At 42.4% G+C, this 21,310-nt stretch overlaps 1 protein-coding gene across 1 annotated transcript in view; it reads right to left on the bottom strand.

Annotated features, from left to right (window-relative positions):
* Nucleotides 1-2,907: 2,907 nt before the first annotated feature.
* The window catches only part of CCDC170 (coiled-coil domain containing 170), a 110,767-nt gene continuing 92,364 nt past the window's right edge, over nucleotides 2,908-21,310 (bottom strand). The window contains exons 12-13 of the mRNA XM_045805360.2: nucleotides 16,421-16,657; nucleotides 2,908-14,430 (exon numbers count right to left, since the gene is read on the bottom strand). Of these exons, the coding sequence (XP_045661316.2) occupies nucleotides 14,230-14,430; nucleotides 16,421-16,657 (438 nt within the window). The 3' untranslated portion in view covers nucleotides 2,908-14,229. The remainder of the gene's footprint in view (nucleotides 14,431-16,420; nucleotides 16,658-21,310) is intronic.

The following is a 21,310-nucleotide window of genomic DNA, read 5'->3' as shown; positions in this document are numbered from 1 at the left end:
CAGAGGACCTGACCTGGCATCACCTGTAAAAATTGCTACCCCTGACTGTTCTTGCATCAGGGAAATGCATAATTAAACAACCACACACCATTTTTCACTCACTCAGATTAGCAAAATTTCTAAATTGGATCATATCAATTGTTGGTGACGGTGGAGACACGGATTTTCTCATACTCTTCTGGAAGTAAACTGGTTCAGCTGCATAGGAAAGCAACTTGAGACGTGAGTACACACATTAACCAAGCCATTCTGCATCTCCATGACCATCTTAGAGAAACATGTGCAACGAGCATACGTGAGGTGTTTCACTGCAACGTTGTTAGTAATCATGAAAAACTGGGAATATCCAACAGTATTATCATACAGGTTATGAAATATCTATGTTATGAAATACCACACAGGATACCATGGGAAGAGAGATAGAGCTACACATATTGAAAGACCTGCAGGACAGTCTATTAAGTGATGAAAGTAAGATGTAGAGTAATACATATTATGTAATACCATTTATATTTACAATACATTCAAAAATCTATACCTCTCTCTCCCTCCCCCCCCACTATTTACAAACTGGTATCAGTGATTATATTTAGGTAGAGGAAAGGAACTAAGGGTGGTGGAAAATTTATTCATATATTATTTTCATGGAAAAATTTTTTTTTAAATTCAAGTGATAGCAATTCTTCTCTTCTTTCTCTCCATGTGGCACCGGGCAATATCTGAGGCTCCATAAACACTGCATATAATGGCGTATATTACACATGTAAGATCTAGAAACTTCTTCAAAGATCAAGGTTGCATCGAAACTACATTATCTAGGAGTTCTGCGTCTACTAATTCAACAGAAAAACACTGCGTGTTTATCAGAAAAGAATCCATAGAACACCTACTTCCACCAAACTTTATAATAGGTAAGAGAGGATTAATTCAAGGTAAGTAGGTAGGTAGATGGATGGATAACTAGATAGCTAGCTAGAGAGCTAGCTAGATAAACAAGAAGAAACACATATATTCAATAACTATCTAGTTACATCAAAATATACATTACACTATTGTGTGTAATTTATAGCCAGACTTTTCTTCAGGCAGAAAAACCTGACAGGTCAGGGGCTATAAGAATCACTGGCTGTCATTCTTTGAATGTGGTAAATGCTTCTGTCCTTGAGACTCATAAGTAGATAAAGCATTTGGTGAAGAACAAGCCTGGGACCACAGACCCTTACCCAGCCTGGATGCCAGTTCTTTCTGTGCTTAAGCAGCCTCACTTTCATGGGACTCTTGACCCAAGAAGAGATCATTTATTTATCTGCCCGCAGTTATCCATCTGCCCCTATTATCTCTCCAGTGAAACCTTTTAATACTACATGAGCTGCACATCAATTCCTAATAGCAGCAAAAGCACATAGTTTGGCTTCCTCTGTAAACACATCAATAACTCTAATAGTTAACTTCTTGTCACCCTTAGCACTCTCTTCCATATTAGGCCACAGAGGAAACTGTGGAGCAGGACTGAAAATCATGGAAGTAACAATGTTTTCTTAGTGTTGGGGTTTTATGACTACGGACAGCAACCTAAGAAATCACTGATTATTATGAATCCAACTGAATCCCAGGAGCTGGGGACTCAGGGTCCTATAGGAGCCTTGAGGGTCTCTAAGGACTAGTGGGTCATTGCAGGCTGGCAGTGACTTCTAGGAGCAAAGCTGTATCATAACCTTGTCCCTTTACCCACTCTTGCCCCGTCTACAGTTAGAATATGCCTATGCCACAGGAATCCGTGAGTGCTGTGTCCTTGGCCTAATGCCAACTATGATATAAAGAATATGAGCAGAAAGATCTGCTCACCCAGTGCACCCCATACCAAGGCAAGGTGCACTCTTGCCTCCTAACATTTTGTCTTATTCTAACTGTACCTTTGGATTCCCATCCCTACCAGTGAGGGTTGGCATTCCTCCTTCAGCTTGTGCAAACACAATTTTATTATTGTTTATGCATCAGGTTAGTCTATTTTATTTATAACATAATAATGACCAACATCTGTTGAGCCCCTATCATAGGCCAGGCACTTCCCACCATTCATTCATTGCTGGTGCGTTGCAAAATGGTACAGCTCCTTTGGAAGAGAGATTGGCAGTTTCTTACAAAACTAAATATGCTCTTACCATATGAGCCACCAACCATGATTCTTAGTATTTACCCAAAGGAGTTGAAAACATGTCCATACGAAAACCTGCACATGGATGTTTATAACACCATCATTCATAATTGCCAAAACGTGGAGCAACCAAGATGTTCTATGAGTAGATGAATGGGTAAATAAACTGTGGTAATCCAGACAAGGGAATATTATTTGGTGCTAAAAAGAAATGAGCCTACCAAGACATCAAAAGACATGGGAAAATCTTAAATGCATATTTCTAAGTGTAAGAAGCCAATCTGGAAAGGCTACATACCATATGATTCCAACTCTATGACATTCTGGAAAAAAACAAAACTATGGAGACAGTAAAAAAAAAAATCAGTGGTTTTCAGGGGTTGAGGGGAAGAAGGGATTAATAAATAAATGGAGCACAGAGAATTTGTAGGGCAGTGAAACTATGCTGTAGGCTGCTATATTGGTGGGTATGTATCATTATGCATTTGTCAAAACGTATAGAATGTACAAAAGCAATAGAGAACCCTAATGTAAGCTACGGACTCTGGGTGAAAATGGTGTGCCGGTGTTGGTGCATTGATAGTAACAAACGTACCACTCCAGGGGGAGATTTTGACAGACGGGGAGGCTGAGCATGGGGGAGGAGGGGAGGAGAGAGTATGTGAGAAATCTCTATACCTTTCACTCAGTTTTGCTGTGAACCTAAAACTCCTCCAGAAAGTAAAGTCTATTAAAAAAACAAAACAAAACTGTTCATTCAAAATTTATTTTTTTAAAATTTATTCTACCCTAGTCATGGAGTAAATGTATTTTTCCCATAAGGATTTATAATCCTTTCCAATGTCCAAACCACTCAATTCATTTCAGCTAAAGGCAACAAATAAGAGCAATTCCAGAAAGGGAATCCGAGTCATCGAGGCCAGTAGGGTTCAGTGCATGTACCTGAGTCGGCCATGTAGCAAGACGAAGTCACATGTCACATCTCTTCAGCAGCCACAGGACAAACAGGCGCTCCTCCCTTCAAATCCAAGAACTTCCAATATTATTTTGTCAACTTCTTAGAGCTCTCTGGAAATGACCAAGTCCTTACTCTACTCTTCTTACTAACCACATGTTTTGGAAAAACACCATTAGGGTGTAATTGGCACTGATATTTTCCAAATGAAACATTTATTTCTGAAAGTATAAATTGTCTTATTTTTCTGTTGTAAGCACTGGTTTTGTTGGCAAATGGAAATATGAATTGTAATTATTGTGGCAAGGCAGTTGGAGTGCCTGTGGGTTTTGTTTTTTTTTTAATATTTCCATAGGCTGGCAGCCACGGTGATGGCTTTCCCATCAAGCAGGAGTCCTGGCAACTCCCCAGGTGCCTTCTGATAGACTTCTGGACAACAGGACATGAGCCCAGGATGCAGATGCATTAAGTTCTTTGAGAACTCCTCTCTTCCTTCATAGCCATCCATTTGCCATTGGGATTATAGCATTTGTGCTGTGTTTTTATTACTACAGGTTTGGTAAACAGTCATGTTTCAAAGTATTAGGCATGCATCAGAGAGGGTGTTTCAATCGTGTATTGCTGCATAATGAACCACTCCCCAAAAATCAGTGGCTTGAGACAATACTGATTTGTTATTTCTCCTGATTCTGTGGGTTGTCTGGGAACTCCTTTTGTTCATTACTGGAATCCCCCATGCGGCTGCATTCAGCTGAAAAACTGGCTCAGGTTGGACTCAACCAGAACACTGGGATGGCTTTGCCTCACTCTCCATGTGATCTTAGGATCTCTCCCCAAAAAAACCATGCAGATCCGGTCTTCCTTGCATGGCCTCTGGGTTCCAAGAAGGCAAACCCCACAGTGTAAGTGCTCATCACATTTCTGCTTACACCACCCCTGCTGATGTCCCATTGCCCAAAGCAAGTCGCACGGCCAAGCCCAAGGACTGTACAAGGGCATCAATACCGGGAGGTGTGATTCATTGGTGACCATCCATGTAACAGTCTACCCAGAGAGAGGAAAAAATAATTATCTGAGTGAACAGATTTAGTTTAGGAACAAAGGCATTAAATATGAAAACATAATGATTGGACATATAAGGGCTTAATTCAATAATAACTAATATAAAAATGGACAGTTAGGACAAGCCAGGCATTGGACTAAACATTTCATATTTATTATTCCACTTTACCCTCATACCAACTGTACAAGATTGGTACCATTACAAATCCTCATTGTAAGGACAACAGAACCGATGCCCAGACATGGAAACAAGCAGTAAAAGGTAGTGTTCAAAGTGAGAGTCCAGGGAACACAACTCCAAAGTTCATGTTCTTAAGCCGCATATTATCACACTTCTAAACAGATGGTACAGAGGTCCCCACTGTAGTGACAGTGCCATGTCTTTAAAAATTCACCTTCTGCATTAAATTGAAGTCAATCATCCTAAGTCCCAAACTAGTGAGTCAGAATGGCCTCCTGTCAACAAAGCTCTCCACTGAGCAGACTTCTTTTCTCCTTGTCTAATTCACCTAGACTTCTGGCTAATACACAGGCACAGATACGGTTCCCTCTCGTTTAGGGTAGAACACAACCTGGCCAGCCACCCCTCACTTCAGAGCCTGGCAACAGGCTCCTCTGTGGAGGAGGCAAAATAGCCCAGGACGAAAACACTGGTTAGACCACCCAGCAACATGATCTGACGCCAGTCACTTAACCTCCCTTAGACGGTTTCTTTAGCTTTTTTTTTTTTTTTTAAAGATTTTATTTATTTGACAGAGAGAGACAGCCAGCGAGAGAGGAAACACAAGCAGGGGGAGTGGGAGAGGAAGAAGCAGGCTCCCAGCGGAGGAGCCTGATGTGGGGCTTGATCCCAGAACGCTGGGATCACGCCCTGAGCCAAAGGCAGACGCTTAACGACTGAGCCACCCAGGCACCCCTGTTTCTTTAGCTTTAAAAAGAGGTTAGTAACGCGGTCTGTCTCAGAGAGTTTAGGGGAAGATTAAATTGAATAAAGCTTACAGGGAACTCAACTGCTGCTTCTAGTACATAAATAAATGGTAACTATTGTTATTAAGATTAAGTGCTTTTCAGAACTTCTTGGAAGCCCCCTTTTCCTTGCCAGTCATATACTTTGAAAGAAGCATCCCAGTGGCTTTATCATCTCTGTGGAGGACCTTCTAAGGACAATCAGCAGAACCATATAGATTATACATTAGCTTATTTACAAGAAATAATCAAAGAAAAGTTTTAAAGAAGCTACTTGACTTGGCCGAGGGGGGGCGGGTAAGAAGGCAACGTGATTCTCCAAAGTATGTGAACCATGTTTCCCCAAGTCGTTTATTACATATCCTGTCTGTTTGTGTGTCAGCTCAACCTCTCTACCGAGGGTAATAAAACCAAATCACACGGGTGAGGAATCACATTGAAATGCTTTCTTTAAAATCTAACGTTTTACTTAATTTTATGTATTCTTGCTAAAAGGAGAAAAATTCAAAAACAAATAAGTCTCATGTTTAAAGATGCATAAACACTTTGTAGATCTTTTCTCACGCATTTTACAAGGTTAGCATTCCTCACATTGCTACAACCGTGCACAGCTAGAGTTCCCCATGTTCAACAGGCCATTGCGTGAAGTTTACAAAATGGAGGTGCCTAGGAGAGTATTTTACGTCACGCACAAACTCTTCCAGTCCCTTTCAACTCCATCAGAAGCAAAAGGAAGCCATGGAAGATACGAAACCAGAATAATGCCCACAAATAATCTTCACAATTCCCTGTTGCTTACAGAAATCGAGGTCCTCTAAAGAGCCAAGGGGGGGTTTAGGAAACTTTCAATTAAAATGGGAAACGTAAGTATCCACTCCAATGTCTCTTTGTCTAAAACAGGAAAATTTCGATCTTCTCAATAAAGTCTGTTTTGAGTGGTTTTTTTCCACTTTCACACACCTGGAACAAATAATGAAAGCAATAGAGACATCCTGGTACAGAAGGAAAAGCAAGAGCTCAGTCGGCCAGAATTGAGTGCAAGTTCCACATTCTTGCACTTGTTAATGACCAAGAGTGAGCCTCTTATCTGTAAAAATGAGAATCATAATTCCTCCTTTAAGAATTTATGTGAGGATTACATGAGTCATTGTAGATGAAAATGCTTGGTACACCATTTGGCACCAAATAGGCATTTGTTAAATGTTTATTTTGTTCTGCCTTCTCAATAGGCTTTTCTTTCTTAACACCAATTACCTCCAAACCTACAGCATATTAGAAAAAAAGTCCTTATGAAAAGACTTAGTCATTGGCAAATATAAGCTTTTACCTAAAAGCTCTACATTAAGGGATTAAATTCTTTGCAAACCTTAACAGCGAAATTAACACTCGCCTTCCAAACATGGGGCAGGTGAACTAATCATACGGTTCACATTCAATACATACCATCATGCTTTTAGAATGAATCATGAGATTTTAAGCCTATGTGCATAACCAGGAACTTAATTAAAGCCAACTAATGTTTGTTAGGAGTGCAACAGTTGATGCACAAGTGCATTTGCTGCCAAGATGGCCTTGTGAGCTTCATCCATTCTCTACAAAAAAATCATGAGATACCAATTACCCTTTCTCTCAATTTTTCCAGGTATGGGTCCAGTGGGTCATTAGGACATGGGGCTATTGCAATGCTCTCAATTAGAGAAGGAGAGACAGCTGCTGGAAGGACTGGAACCCATTCTCTTGATTCTCAGTCCACTGTGCTATGTCATCTCACTAAGTCCCTCTACAAGCAGCCTTCGATCCTTTTTGTTAACTTAGGGGCAGGAGAGGGAACAGCATAGCATAGTGGATATTGTTGATTGGCGCTCGACATCCACTCCTCCCTTCTTGTTGCCCAGTATTCTTTTTTTATTTTTTTTCTGAACTATTAGTTGCCATCCATTAGTCTGTCGTGAAATCAACTTAGGGGGTCAAGACTGGAATTTCTTAATGGAGTGGCATAGCCTAGAGTAGCACTCAATTGCACAGCAAAGACTAGAATAGAATCTATCAGGGCATCCCATTGTCTTGTGAATCTTTTATCTCGGGTAGACATGAATGTGACTGTGTACATGGGTAAGCTGAATTTTAGAGTTTATCAAATAGTTTGAAAAACATTGTTCTGGCATGCCTTTCTGTACCTCTGACACTGAGAAGCTGAATACTATGTTTCCCAAAGTTCTTTCAGAAAAAATTCCAGGAGCAATTTGGGTTTTGCCAGTGAGATGCCCAAGTGTGAGATCTGGAAGATGACGGTGGTCACACCTCTACTCCACAGCTATTTCTGTCGGCGTGTGGTGGACACTTGGGGTTTTCTGTGGCATCATTGGCAGAGGACCCAGCATACAGTCACAAGATACTTGGATTCTGAGAGGCAAGGCAGAAGGCATCCATTTCCTGCTGGCCCAGACAGCAGCAGGAAATGGAGTTAGCAGCAAGAGGGGAGGCACCGTAAACATGGTAGCTTCCAGATCTTGGTCATATCAATGAAATTCTGGATCCTCTGGCTTTCTGACTACAGAAGTAGCAGCAGCAATCTTGGTGGTTTCATTCTATAATGTGCCTTTGGGAATCACTATGGAAAACTCAACCTCAAGTCTATTCTTCAGCCCTCACATGATTCTGCAAGCCACTTAATACCCTATAATAAATCCTTTCTTGGTTAAGCTACTTGGAGTAGTGTCTCTTCTGTACTCTACACTGCTAAGACTAACAGGAAATGGAAAAATAGAATAAAATCTTCTTTTGGTACTCAACACTATACTGGAACCTAGTTATGAATCTCGACAAGAGAATTCTGAAAAGAAGGGAAAACCCAAATCATTAAAGTCATAGATATTTGGGGGTTTTTTGTTGTTCTGGTTTTTGCAGGTCCTATATCATCAAGCAATCAATAAACACTTGTTCATTGATAAGACCACATGATGGAAAAACACCAAATGGCTTCATACTTTCATAACTAGTTGCAAGGAGAATGAATGAATCTGTTTTAGGTTGGACAGACCTAAGACCCTAAAAAAAAGGTCCTGGAAAGGCCCTGAGATGGGAATTTGGAGGCAGGGGTTTGTTGAATTTCACACTTGGAACAAAACCTGTAAGAAAGTAAGAAAGCAGGACTGGGCAGGGGAAGCAGTTGAAGTGTGATACAGTTGCCACAGAGGCCTTGGCTGATTTGGGGGGGGGGCAGTGTTTAAAATGGGTGGAGAGTGTAGTTCTGAATCTGACATGACCCTTCAGAGTGGTCTTGAAATGAAGAAAGGAGGCCAGGTCTTTGTACCCCCACATTGACCAGTCACTAGATACAAACTGTCTTCGGGAAAAGTCTGTGACCCAGGATGAGGTAGCTCCTTCAGCTAAGTGCAAGTCCTTGCAGGGAACTCAGCTCTGGGTTGTCAAGAGCCAACAGCTCTGGGCAGCTGAAGAAGGAGCACTTCAGTCCTAAAGGGGGGAACCAAGTGGTGAATCACGGCATCTGCTCAGAACCCAGAGAAGTCTGAGTGAGAAGAGATAATGAGGTATAAACTATTGTGGTGTTCGTGTGGAAGGAAAGAGTAGATAGATAAGGGAGAAGACAGGGCTTTGCGATTTATCAGCTGTGGGAGGAAGGAGAGGGACAAGACAGAGTTCCTTCCCCACACCCTGCCTTGGACACTGGAGCAGATGCCAGACCGTTGGCTGAGGCAGGGAAGCCAGCAGAGAAGTAGGTTATTGGTGAGAAGAGGATAGAGGCAGAAATTACAAAGTTAATGTTGCCTGTGTTGAGTTTGAGATACCTGTAGGATATAACAACATTCACTGAGCACTTGCAACATCCATGTTCTAAGCTACGCACCTTGTATACATCGACTCACTGAATCCTTGTATAAGGATTCCTCTATGAGGAAACCAATCTTGCTAGTCCTATTCTTGTCCCAAAGCACATGGGTTTTCAAAGTGGTTAATCACCTGGCCCAAGTCACTCAGCAGAGCTTACATCTGAACCCAAGTCTATTTTGCTCTATGCTTACAGGTGTCCTCTCCACACCATTCTACAGATGAGAAGAGAAGGACAGGGATCTGACCTAGAGAGATAATGGTTCTGTGAGAAGATCAGGACAGGAATCTGATCTAGAGAGATAACGGTTGGCATCATCATTGCATAGATGATAATTAAAGCCACAAGAATAGGTGGAACTAGTTAGCAATATTTACAATAACAGTGTTATTTGCTGACACGCATCAAGTATTTCCCCACACGTCAGGATATCTTCTCAATGCTCTACATTATTTAATCCTTACAGCAATCTTGTAAGATGGGACATAGGCTCCTAGGGCTGTGTTAACAAAGGTCCACAAATTGCGTGGTTTACACAACGTAAGTGTATTGTCACACAGTTCTGGAGACCAGGCGTCTGAGACACCAGCTGAAGCAGTAGAAGCAGAGACAGAGGGAAGTTGAGTTTTCATGGCATCAAAAGAAACCAGGACGCACGGGACACGCAAGTGCACCCAGCCGTGAGAGTCACACTGGAGCCTGCATTTGGCACTGCAGTTGTTGGACCATGACTACATTCCGGGTTTGGAGATGTATAACTGTTCCTCACTGAGTTCTGACTCTGAGATCAAGATTCCCACCCACGTGCATATCCGCACTTATCCTTACATTAAATGCTCATTTCACTTCTGCTTCTTATAACCTTAAAACAATCTGACTCAAGCACCCAGAGAGGCAGGGAGAAAGAAATGAGTTGAATGCCACATCATGGAAGCTAATGCAAAGGAATGATTCAAGAAGGGAATGGCTGCACCAAATATTACAGAAAGATCGAGCATGATAAGCACTTTAAAACCAACAGAGGTTTGCTAACAAAAAATGTGAGAGCTGGGTGAGTGGGGATCGAAGCCAGGCTGCCGCGGACGATGGCAGGTATGGGAGGTAAGACCAGAAAGAGCCCTAGAAACCACACTTTAAAGTGGCTCAACTGTGAAGAAAGAGAGGGAAGTAAGGCCCTGCAAAGAAGTTGCTGCAGAGTAGAGGGACTGATTTAAGATGAACACTTTTAAATGCGGAGGGAGAGGAGCCATACATGAGAGTGAGGTTGAAAACAATTTGGAGAGAGGACAACTGATGGGATGAAATTGCTTGGGTGCAAGCAGCTGGGGGAAGGAAAGAGTCCGAGACAGGAAGAGGGAAGGAGGCAACGAGGGGTGTGCACACAGAGCAGGCTATTTTAGGATCTGATATTGAAGATATTTCCTGTAATGGCTTCCATTTTGTGGGTGAAATAGGAGACAAGATTATCTGCTGACCGTGAAGGAGGAGACAGGTTAAGAGCCTTGAGGAAGAGAAGAAGATTTGCAGGAGTCATTTCAGAAAATGGCAGCGAGCTCTAAGTGGAACACTGTGGAGGGCTACCGGTTAGTACAGAGGGCTCAGGTGAGACCACAGGCCTGAGTTTGGCATGCCTACCTGTGAGTTCCTCCAGTCTCACTTGGTGGGGCAGGAAAAGCAGCAGAAACATTGTTAGTTGGGATTAATTGAGGTCTGAGGAGAGAGGGGCAAAGGCACAAGGAGTTCAAGGTGTTGGGGAAAGAATGATTGAAGAAAGGAACCAGAGGATCTACGTGGACCCCGGATGCCAAGGCTAGCAGGGAGAAAAGAGGAGAACCAAGGAGACTCAAAGAATAGCTGTGTGGGAGTAAGAGATGGAAGTCTGTGGTGATAAGAGTTCATGGAGATTTGAAGATCTCAGGGGTGAAGTTGTAGGTGGTTAGAAGATCCTAAATTGGACCATGTGTCAAAGATGTGTGTTGCGTGACTGTCCAGCTTCTTTTCCTTTGGGGAGCTTTCCTTCTGTGATTACATGTGATCCTGGTTGAATAGATCACCCTGGAACCTCACCGCCCCCCACCCCACCTCTGCTACAGGAGTCAGCATGGGATGCAGGCCAATGAGTTCATCCCCTGGCTAAAGAGCTTGGCTCAGGGATGAGTATATGACCCAGAAGATATGCTCAGACTCTTCTTTCCTGACATTCTTTCCCTGAATGTTGCAGGCAGAGAGTCTCGTTTTCTCAGCTCATGATTTATAAAGGCCATGTAGCTGTTTGTGACCATTCTTTCCTGGTAGCACGGAGGAACCACCTCCAGAAGGAGAAAGTGAGGCCAACGTGCAAAGACAAGCAAATCAAGGGGAAATGAAAGATGGGTAGAAGGGAGAAGAATCCAAATAACAATTTTAAATCGCCGGATTTAACTGACTGAGCCACCCAGACGCCCCAACTGAAGGTAGTCTATATTGGATTACTATAAACTGCAATGTAAGGTTTAAGTAGCTGAAACAAAAAGAGGTAAAGGTATGAGGGCCAAGAAGGCCAGGAAACTAAAGACAGAGTGTGGTATAGGTTTTCCTTACAAGCACTAAAGTCATCCAGGATGAAGGCAGTACTTAACAGGAGTGGAGAAGACATCTAGGAACCATCTGCAAGAGTCTTAAGTAGAAAGAACAGACAGGATATTAGTAGGTAACTTCAATGAAGATGAGAAGAAAGTTATATATCTGTTAGCAGGGGCCTCAAATGAGCAATGGTTTTTATACAAAGGCACAGGCATAACAGTATGAGGCTGCATAGGGGAGAGAGAAGCAACCAGATCCCACTTACTGATGAGAAGCTAAGTGGAGTTGTGCAATAATGTGGATAAGATCACTACTGCATAGACCAGGCAGAGCCTTCCTGATCCAAGGTTATATAACCATGACATGTTTCCCAGTGAAAAACAAACTCCACTTCTAAGTCCTAAGTTTTATTACAATATAAATAATAGAGACACCCTTTAACCACTTTACAGCCCACCACTCCTTGGCCTTGAATCACTCACTGTTCATCTGTAGGACAGACGAGAAGGTAGAACTGAAAATTTAGAGGGCTCAGCTTCCTTCTTTTTCCTAATTGAGATGTTTTATGCATACATTTAAATGTCTCAACGACCAGAATAATAATCTCAAAGGCAATTATCATTCAAGTGTATTTGGTAGAAGAGTTAGTGTTAAATATTTTAAAGCCCTCGTTAGAAAATCTCATCAACCTAATACATTTTATTGGCCAACATAAAATATAGATGGATATTATGGAAGAACAAAATCTAACACAAAAATGTGAGGCTGGGCTGCCAACTCTAGAATGAATGCCACAGAGGGAAAGCCAATGATCAATTGGCATTTCGACAAGGAGGGAAATGGCTTTATTAAGGGATTTCAGTTTGTCCGAATGACAAACAGTGAATGTGCATATGAACTATATACACATAGACAGAACTTCTTTTTCTTATGCCGTGTAATCTTTCCCCCAGAAATGGAAACATATTATTATGCCCGCTCATGTTTTTTAAAGTGATGTTGTTAAAAGTATCTCTGAAGAGTGTCGAAAATGAAATTTACAGAGAAAATAAGTGAAGTTCATTAAGGATTGTATTCGGAGAATGAAAACAGAGGGAAGGTATAAAACAATCCCTCCATCTCTAAACACCCTCCACCTTTCCGTGGCATGGATGAAAGAGAACCGCTCAGCAATTCAGTCCTCTACAGACCCAACCAGTAAAGTTGCCTCTCCCTCTCTGGGTGAGTGTGGGTCCAGAGCAGTAGCCACCATATTTCTGGAGCATGGGGGGGCGGGGGTGGGCAGGGGGGAGTGGGGGCTCCGGAGACTGCAGGCCTCCCACTGGGAAAATATAAGGCCGCCTCTCCTGCCTGTTGCAGCCCTAGCTCATTTCCTCAGTCACGGCTTTGCAGTTATACTTAATAGGTCACAAATGCCACTTCATACTGTCCTTGCAGGAGACAGCGAAAGCCAGGCAACCCTGACACATCCCCCAGGGGACCTCCTTGATCACTCCCCCTGTTTGATCTGTCATCTAACCTCTCAGTGTCAAATTCATTTCCTTTCCTCTAGAATTTGCTTTTTTCCTTAATGTTTTATAATTATTTTTATAATAGGGTATAATCTATTTCCCCCCTCCTTTAATTAGACACCAGTGCTTTTTCCAGAGACTATTTAAAATTTTCATATGGCAAAAATAAGATAATCACCCAAAAAAGTGAAAGTTTCTCTCAATGAAAATATGGTTTCCTGAAAAATACTTGTAAAATAGAAATTTAAGAAGAGGGCAGAAAGTGATGGAAATTAATAATAAAACCCCAATCCTAAATAAGTACTCTTGCTGTCAGTACACGTGATATATTGGCAAATAAACCTGGGCAGGATTTCTTCATCTTACAGGTTTCACATTCAAGGTTTCATTTTTAAAGGACTGAGATCAACTCTGCTCACACATGAAAAATTACCACCCAATGTGATCTGGCAGCAACATTTAAAACCAGTTAGTTTCTTATAGGACCTCAGACCTAAGTATGTTTTATCCAAATAATTAGCTGTATTGCTTTTTAAAGAAATCATATGCGTAACACTCATGAATCTCAGTCATTTTTTGGGCTTGATTGAATGTATGAATGTTTGCCTTCCTTTATAGGGGCAATTTTCACCAGGATCGCAGGATTTCAGGAGAAACTGGAAGAGTGTGGAGTAGCAGAGAAGTAGCAGAAAAGAGAAGTAGCTTTTGATCCAGAGCCAACGTGGTAAGACTGCTGATTCAATCACTAACCAGCTGTAACCTTGGGTAGGTAACACCCTCTCTGACCCCAGAGAGGTTTAAAATAAAACATTAAAGCTTCTCCACATGGCTATTATGAGAATTAAATTAGGTAGTAAAGCCTCTGACTCATAAAAGGAATCCCATAAATGTTTGTCCCCTACTGCCATTGCCCATTCTAGATATACAATCTACTGCAATTCTTCTGGGTCCCAAAGTGCTAGCAAGTAAAATAATAGGTGCTTTTAGTGTCAAGCACTAATCTACAGCTGGCACCTCAGAGATCCTTTTTTGCAAATGATGGATTCTCGCATGATCGTCAAAATATATGGTGTTCACACACTGATCAAATTTCAAAGGTTTGGGGAATTCGTGAAATTGACAATTGCGTCCCATCTCTTAGCTCCACCTCCCCCAAGAGACATGGTATTCAATGAAGGAGTTTTAAGTGGCTCTGTGGGTGCCTATCTCCCCCGGGCATCACATCTTTGAGGCAGGCACAGGTGACAAAGTGATGCTGATGTGAATGGATCAGTCTTTCAAGACATCTGATGATTTCATAGTCAGGAAGCGCAAGACTGGTCAGGTTCAAGCCCAGCATCTGGGAAACCACCTCCCTGAAGTCCAACAGCTGTAATATCAAACACACAGGAAGAGTGAGGACAACATGTATCAACTACCGCTAGTCCAAATGTAACCAACCAACCAACCAAACGAAAAAGCCTGTGGAAAACCCAGGTGTGCATGAGGTATGCAAATTACTTACTGTCTTTAACCTTAGTCCTCTCGTTTATAAAATAAGAAGACGAATCTACCAAGTCACCTCCAAAATGCTTCCATCCCCAACTTCCAGTGATGTCGTAACATCTTTTCTGATGAGCTAATTAGTGTGGCATTGGCTACCAAGTCAAGAATCTCAGTTAGGCAACCAGGAATGAGACCCTGACCTAAGACACCATGTTCTCACTTCCTGGTGGGGAGAACCTACTTCCCAGGGCTGCTCTGAAATTTGGGTCCAATGAAACAACGACTGTGTTTGTGTTCTATATACTAGGAAGTGCTTGACGAAGGTGTGGTTGGTGTCCATGGGTGATGAGTACTTACCCACTGGAATTTTAACTAGATGTGCAAGCTTCTTTTTTAAAAGATTTTATTTATTTATTTATTTATTTATTTATTTATTTATTTGAGAGAGTGTGTGTGTGTGCATGTGAGGTGGGGGGGCAGAGGGAGAGGGAGAGAGAATCTCAAGCAGACTCCACACTGATCGTGGAGCCCGACGAGGGGCTCCATCTCACAACCCTAAGATCATAACCTGAGCCGAAACCAAGAGTCAGGCGCTTACCCAACTGAGCCACCCAGGCACCCCTGGGCTTGGAACCTCTTAAACTAAAGGAAGAACAAAGGGCAAGGAAGTATGAGCTGATAAAAACAGAAGGACTGCTAAATAATGAGAGGTCACATCACATAAACAGCTTCCTTCACATCCTATAACATTAGACTCTCTGGGACTACTATCTATCCACCACAAAAGGAAAAATGGAGAGGTGGGGAGGTTGGAGACGAAGGATGAAAAGGTGCCTCATTCCCCTCAAATTCTCGTACACTGGCTGCTGTGATTCTGTGCTGACGCAGAAGCAGGTAAGTCAAGGCTGTCTGGGCAACCCCTTACTAGAGGTAGCTTCCATCCGAGGAAAGATAGGCTACAATGGACATTGCCTCCGGGAAAAGTGCCTTCCAAACATTCCCACCATGTCTCATTCACTTCCCAACCACCTTCCTAGGCTGAGTCCAATTTGGGGAACATAATACTCTCTCCAGCCTAATGTCCCTGATGAAAAAGTTCCCCTCAAACTGTTCTCCCCTTTCACATATGGTCAAAGCTCTTCATTCCTGAGAGGTTTCCCTCTGAGAACACACACTTTATAGTTTGGCCTTCCTCAATGTTGCCTGACACATGAGCCAAAGCAGAGGCAGCCAAAGAGGGAAAAAAAAATACCCTACGATCAGAGTCCACTCTCTGCCCTTTTGAGCTTCAGAAAGAGAGGGAGATTAAAGCCAAAAGCAATGGGGGTCAGGCTGCCCGGGCCAGTTTCTTTATGCCTGACCTCCTGATGTGCTCACCAGATAAAACTCTCCTCCCTGCAACCAGTCAGCGAGGGAGCACTGTTTATGGCTTACATCTGGGCAAGATTGGCCATCGAGTCTGGGTGCCACTGTTTGAGAGCTGGGACTGTTTCCTGCCACTGATCTCTGCTGGAGATAAGCTTTCCCTCCTGAGGTTGAAGCCTGGGATGATGCAAACTTCAGAGGCAATCAGTGGACATAATCAAAACCTCTCCACAACCAGAACCTGGCTGTCCACATCCTTTCCACTGTTTTGATGAGAATGTCGTTTTCTTTCCTACGATCCGTGCCATGAAACTGTGAATTATTTTTCTCAGCAGAGTAAATCATAATGGTTATTTTAATGCCAGAAAGATGCTAGAGGGCAAGCAGATACATTGAAACGATAAAGACGCTTTGTAAATTGCTTTTGAAGAAACATACGAATAATTATCAAGATTTTGAATTGTCCCCTTTTTTCCTAAACAAGATTTCACCCTCAGATTTCTACCCACCTGCTTTTCTCTCGTTTCTGCTTCTTCCAGGGACTTTTTTAGTGTCTTCGTTTCGCTGGTTACCACTTCCATCATATTCCTGGCCCTCTCTTTATCCTCCTGAGTCTCGTGCTCTGCAGTATTCAGTTCCGACTTGACAGACATGAGCTTTTTCTCAGCTTTCTCCTTCATCTTCTCAAGTTTGTCTCTGGACTTATTTAGGTCTTCAATGGCTTTGGTATGTTCCAAACTTTTAATCTATAGAGCCAAGGGAACACTAATAATTCCTTTCATATTTGTTTTGGACAATTGTATCAACAAGATAAACTCGAAGTCAATGGAATTCACTTAATAACTTTTTTATAAATAAATAATGGAATCCATCCCAGTTATACAGACATTGCTAAGCATACACACTGGACAAACAGGTCTTAAGGCAGTTACAGTTTATAAACATGTCAGAGTACCATTATTTGGAAAAATCAATGAGACGAATGGTAGATCGCAGGATTCTGGGGTTAAATATTAAAATAAAGGCTGCTGGTTCTTACACACACTCTAATGAGCTCCATAGGCAAAAACAACTTGCACTTTTGGCCCTACAAAAGGGTCGTCCCTGGCATAGAAATACTCGGAAAAGTAAAATATTTCCTCTGCCAGTGGTCTAGGACAAGGAAGCCCACCTAAAATCCTCTTAGTAAGTCTTGATTACTGCCATAAGGAAAATCTAGAACAGCAATATTTCGGAAGAAATGCCTTCTGACTTGACCAATGAGTATGGGAGGCAGGAGGCATGCACGGCATTCCACTGCAAACAAGAGAGAAGGGGTGGGGGGGGTGCCTCTCTCTAGGCAGCTGTCCCAGGATCTTAAAGGCAACACAAAGAGCATCCCGGAGCACGAGGCACATTTTCTTTATTAGCTTGGTATTGAAAACTTTGCCAGATCTGCTTACAAAAAGAATTTGAATAAAAAGGTTGAAATTCTGACAAATACTATGACATGGATGAACTTTGGACATCACAACAAATAAAATAAGCCAGACACAAAAGGATAGATATTGTATATTCCATTTATATGAGGTACCTAGGATAGGCTAATTCATAGAGAGAGAATGCGGACTAGAATTCCATCCCCAAGGGAGGAATGGGGAGTTATTTAATGGGCACCGAGTTTCAGTTTAGGATGATAAAAAGTTCTGGAAATGGGTGGTGGTGATGGCTCCATAACACTGTGAATGTACTTAATGCCACTGAATTGTACACTTAAAAATGGTTCAAATGGTAACTTTTATGTTATGGATATTTTACCACATTTTTAAAAAATGAATTGGAGGTAGTTTTACGTATTTGACACAAAATTTTTAACACTGACCGTTAAAAATAAATATGAACGAGCTACTAATATTTAACATCCACGGGGATGGCTACAGTCAAAAAGAGAGATAGTCACAAGAGTGGGCGAGGGTGTGGAGAAATCGGAACCCTCACGTACTGCTGGTGGGAAGGCAGAATGCTGCAGCTGTGAGAAACAGTTTTCTAGTTTTCAAAATGTTAAATACAGAGTTAACACATGAGCCAGCGATTCCACTTCCAGGTTTATATATCCAAGAGAACTGAAAACCTCCGTCACACAAAACCTGTCCACAAATGTTCACAGCAGCACTATTCATAATCACCAAAAAGTAACAACAACCCAAATATCCATCAACCGATGAGGAGACCAATAAAATGCGTATCCATACAACGGAATGTTACTCGCCAATAAGAAGGAATGAAGTACGGATACACGCTATGGATGAACCTCAAAAAATCTTCTGCGAAGGGGGCAAAGCCAGTCAAGAAAGACCGCTTACTGTATTATTCCACTCACATGAAAGACCCAGAAAAGGCCAGACACTGTTGGTAGGGGAGACTGGGGAATAACTGCCAATGGGTTGTTTTTAGGGGTGATGAAAATATTCTGAAATTTGATAATGGAAATTTGCTTTCATCTACTAAAACACACACAGCTTCTTAAGAAATTTAGTTCCTTTTCCAGCAGAGAGGAGGCCGATGGCAGCCACGCCTGGACAAGTTCAAAGCTTTGAACTGGCTCCATGCAGGAGAAAGGAAATCCTCGGGAAACTGACGGCTGCTGTAGGACTTGCGATCAAGGAGGCATAAAAACCACCACTGCAGCTTGAGAAATCCGCGGGCGATACGATGCCAACTACCGCTGGGAGAAGGAACTCTGAGTCAGTTTTTGAGCCAATGAAATGGTACTGGAAGACCTAGCACCTGAGCCAAGTTAATGCCATCTACTAAGTGCAGGTCTATAGAGGCGGACCTTGGAGATCATGCATGGATTCCAAGCTATGAAAACCCATACTGGAAAATGAACAGCATATTGGATATAGTGTAATAAGAGTATTGCCTCAGGATTGCTTCCTGGGTGTGATGATGTACAGGGGTCACATCGAAGAACACGCCTCTTCTTAAGAGATACCTGGTAAGTATTTAGAGGTGACGTGTCATGACGCATGTAACTTATTCTCAAATGGTTCAGCAAAAATGAAAACTTCCTGCCCTCATTAGGCAAAACAGAGCCATCGGTAAGATGTTAACAATTATTATGTAAATTGTCATGTGAAGAATAAAATACTGTCCGTTACACTATTCTTGCAACTGTTCTCTAGATATGAAATTTTTCAAAACAAAATGTCAGGAGAGGGACTGTCCCATGCATGATCAATTCAACGTGCATCCTACCTGTACATGTTTTTGAATATATATTGCATATTTATTTATAAATTACATAAGCAATTGCTCTAAATAATATAGTCTGTCAACTATCAAACATTTTACAAATTGGGGGACAGTATATGAATGAAATAATCTTTATCAATTTAAAAACAAAGTTATCTCCTTTTAAAACAAAGAGATTCCCTTCATGTGCAAACTGTAACACTGATGCAGAGAGACTATGTGGCCGAGTGGGAATTTGCTGAGATTGGGATACTGAATTCAAAAGCTTGTATTAATGGATACGTTCAGCCTTTCTGCTCAGACTGGAAAAACATTTACAGTAGGCTATCTACCAAAAGTGACGGAACACAGCTTGGAGAGCTGGAAGTCCATAAATCAGGTCCTAATGAGAAGAATTCATAGCCAAGAATTTCTGAAAAATATGAGACTTTATCACAATCCTAAAGGCTGCCTCAGTTCTTGTCATTGGAGAGCAAAGGCGAGTCATGGAGCTCTGAGCCAAGCCACCAGAACAGAACTAAAAGCAGTGGATGACAGAGACCTCAGGCTCCTAAATCAAACCCAACAAACGAGATTCCTGGAAGTGGGAGGTGGCTAAACTGGTTTCTTAATCCTCCAGAAGGAGCCTCCTGGACCCAGCTCAGAGTTCAACAAGAGCCTGTGCCCCTAATGGTCTTCGGTGGGGCAGAACTGGTCATCAACAAGACCGACGTGCCGCCCAGACCCCGGCAGGGATGGAGAAGGTTCCCAGTGGGCTTTACACCCGGAGAACACCTTATCTAGCGTCAGCCTCCTTGAGCAAAAAACTGTCAAGTCCAGTGAACAATTCTCTCTCATGTTAAAAGGGCCCAAAGCCCTGAAAGAGATGGCGATTGAATTTAAAATCTGATGGGTTGACTCCCCAGAGCATCTAAATTCTCTAACTGGAGGGTTTTCTAGAAGCCGCGTTGAAAATACAATCCCACAGGAGCTAGGCACTGTGCACAGGCACCCTGAAGACAGGGGGACAGCAAAGTGGGAAGAGTATCCCCGCAGCCCAAATACATGCTGTGCCCCTGCAGGAGAGAACCACAAGGATTTCAGCAGAAGGAACCTGAAGCAGAAAACAGAGGAAGGTGTTCGACTCTGCAGTCTGAGCACACCTCCTCTCCCATCATTCTGCAGCCCAAGAAGTTCTTCCTCACAGGTTCTGCTTGGTGCCCACGTTCTAAGTAGGGAGAGCTCAGACTCAATTCCAATCTACTACTGGAGATCCGCTGAGCCCAAGATGGTAGGTTATAAGAAATATATATAAACAAAGGCTGCACTGTCCACGTTGGAGAAAGTTCTGGAGTGGATAAGGAGCATGAAGGGCAGCTGTCTTGCATGGGAGATGATCAAGAGAGGTAGCAAGAGGGAGAGATCTTTGCTGCTGACTAAAGAACATTATTCCCTTTTGGTGTTTCCTTGAGAAACTACAATGAAGATAACAATGGCTCTTCACTAGTTTTTGGTTGTCTGACTACTGATTTGGGGGCACAGCTCCCTACTAAAATTGGGCCATGTGGTACAGATGGAAAGCTGATACCTTTCCACTAAATATCTATTGTTTTTTTGGTTGTTGTTGTTCTTATTGCCCAGAATAGACCCATTTCTCAGGCTGACTTCATCTAAGGGAGGCCCAGGGACTAAGTTCTGGCCAATGGAGATACAAAACATTGTATTGTTCCTGGAAATAGGCCTACAGGGTGTCCTCCTGCCTTTCCTCCTCGCTGGGGGCTGGAATGAGGCCAGAGCCCCGGCAGCTAGCTTGTGTTAGGAAGCAGCATTGAGGATGAAAGCTATTGCTAGAATAGTGAGGCAGAAACAAGCAGCCAGGGTGGCTGATGACCACAGAGCCATCCTGCTAAGCATGGCATATCCTCTTTTCAGTGAGAAAGGAACAAACATCTCTTCTGTCTAAGCCACTGTTATTACAGAGGTGTTTCAATTTATTTAGCGGAGACTAATCATAACCAACATGGGCTAAGAAGCAGCTGGTGTTATAGGGGTTACACAAAGCATTTTCTGGATCTTCTGGAGTTCTGCCACATGATTTCAGTGCCTGCATTTGCATTTGTGCAAAAACCTACGTTTGTGCCAATTAGTAGTACTACTTTAATTATTCTAGGTTAATGGGAAAAGAG

Source organism: Ursus americanus, chromosome 11 (genome assembly GCF_024610735.1).
Source record: "Ursus americanus isolate L20-20 chromosome 11, mUrsAme1.1.p, whole genome shotgun sequence".
Taxonomy (NCBI): domain Eukaryota; kingdom Metazoa; phylum Chordata; class Mammalia; order Carnivora; family Ursidae; genus Ursus; species Ursus americanus.
The sequence above is the reverse complement of the archived record's forward strand: the minus strand, read 5'-3'. Positions and strand labels throughout refer to the sequence as shown.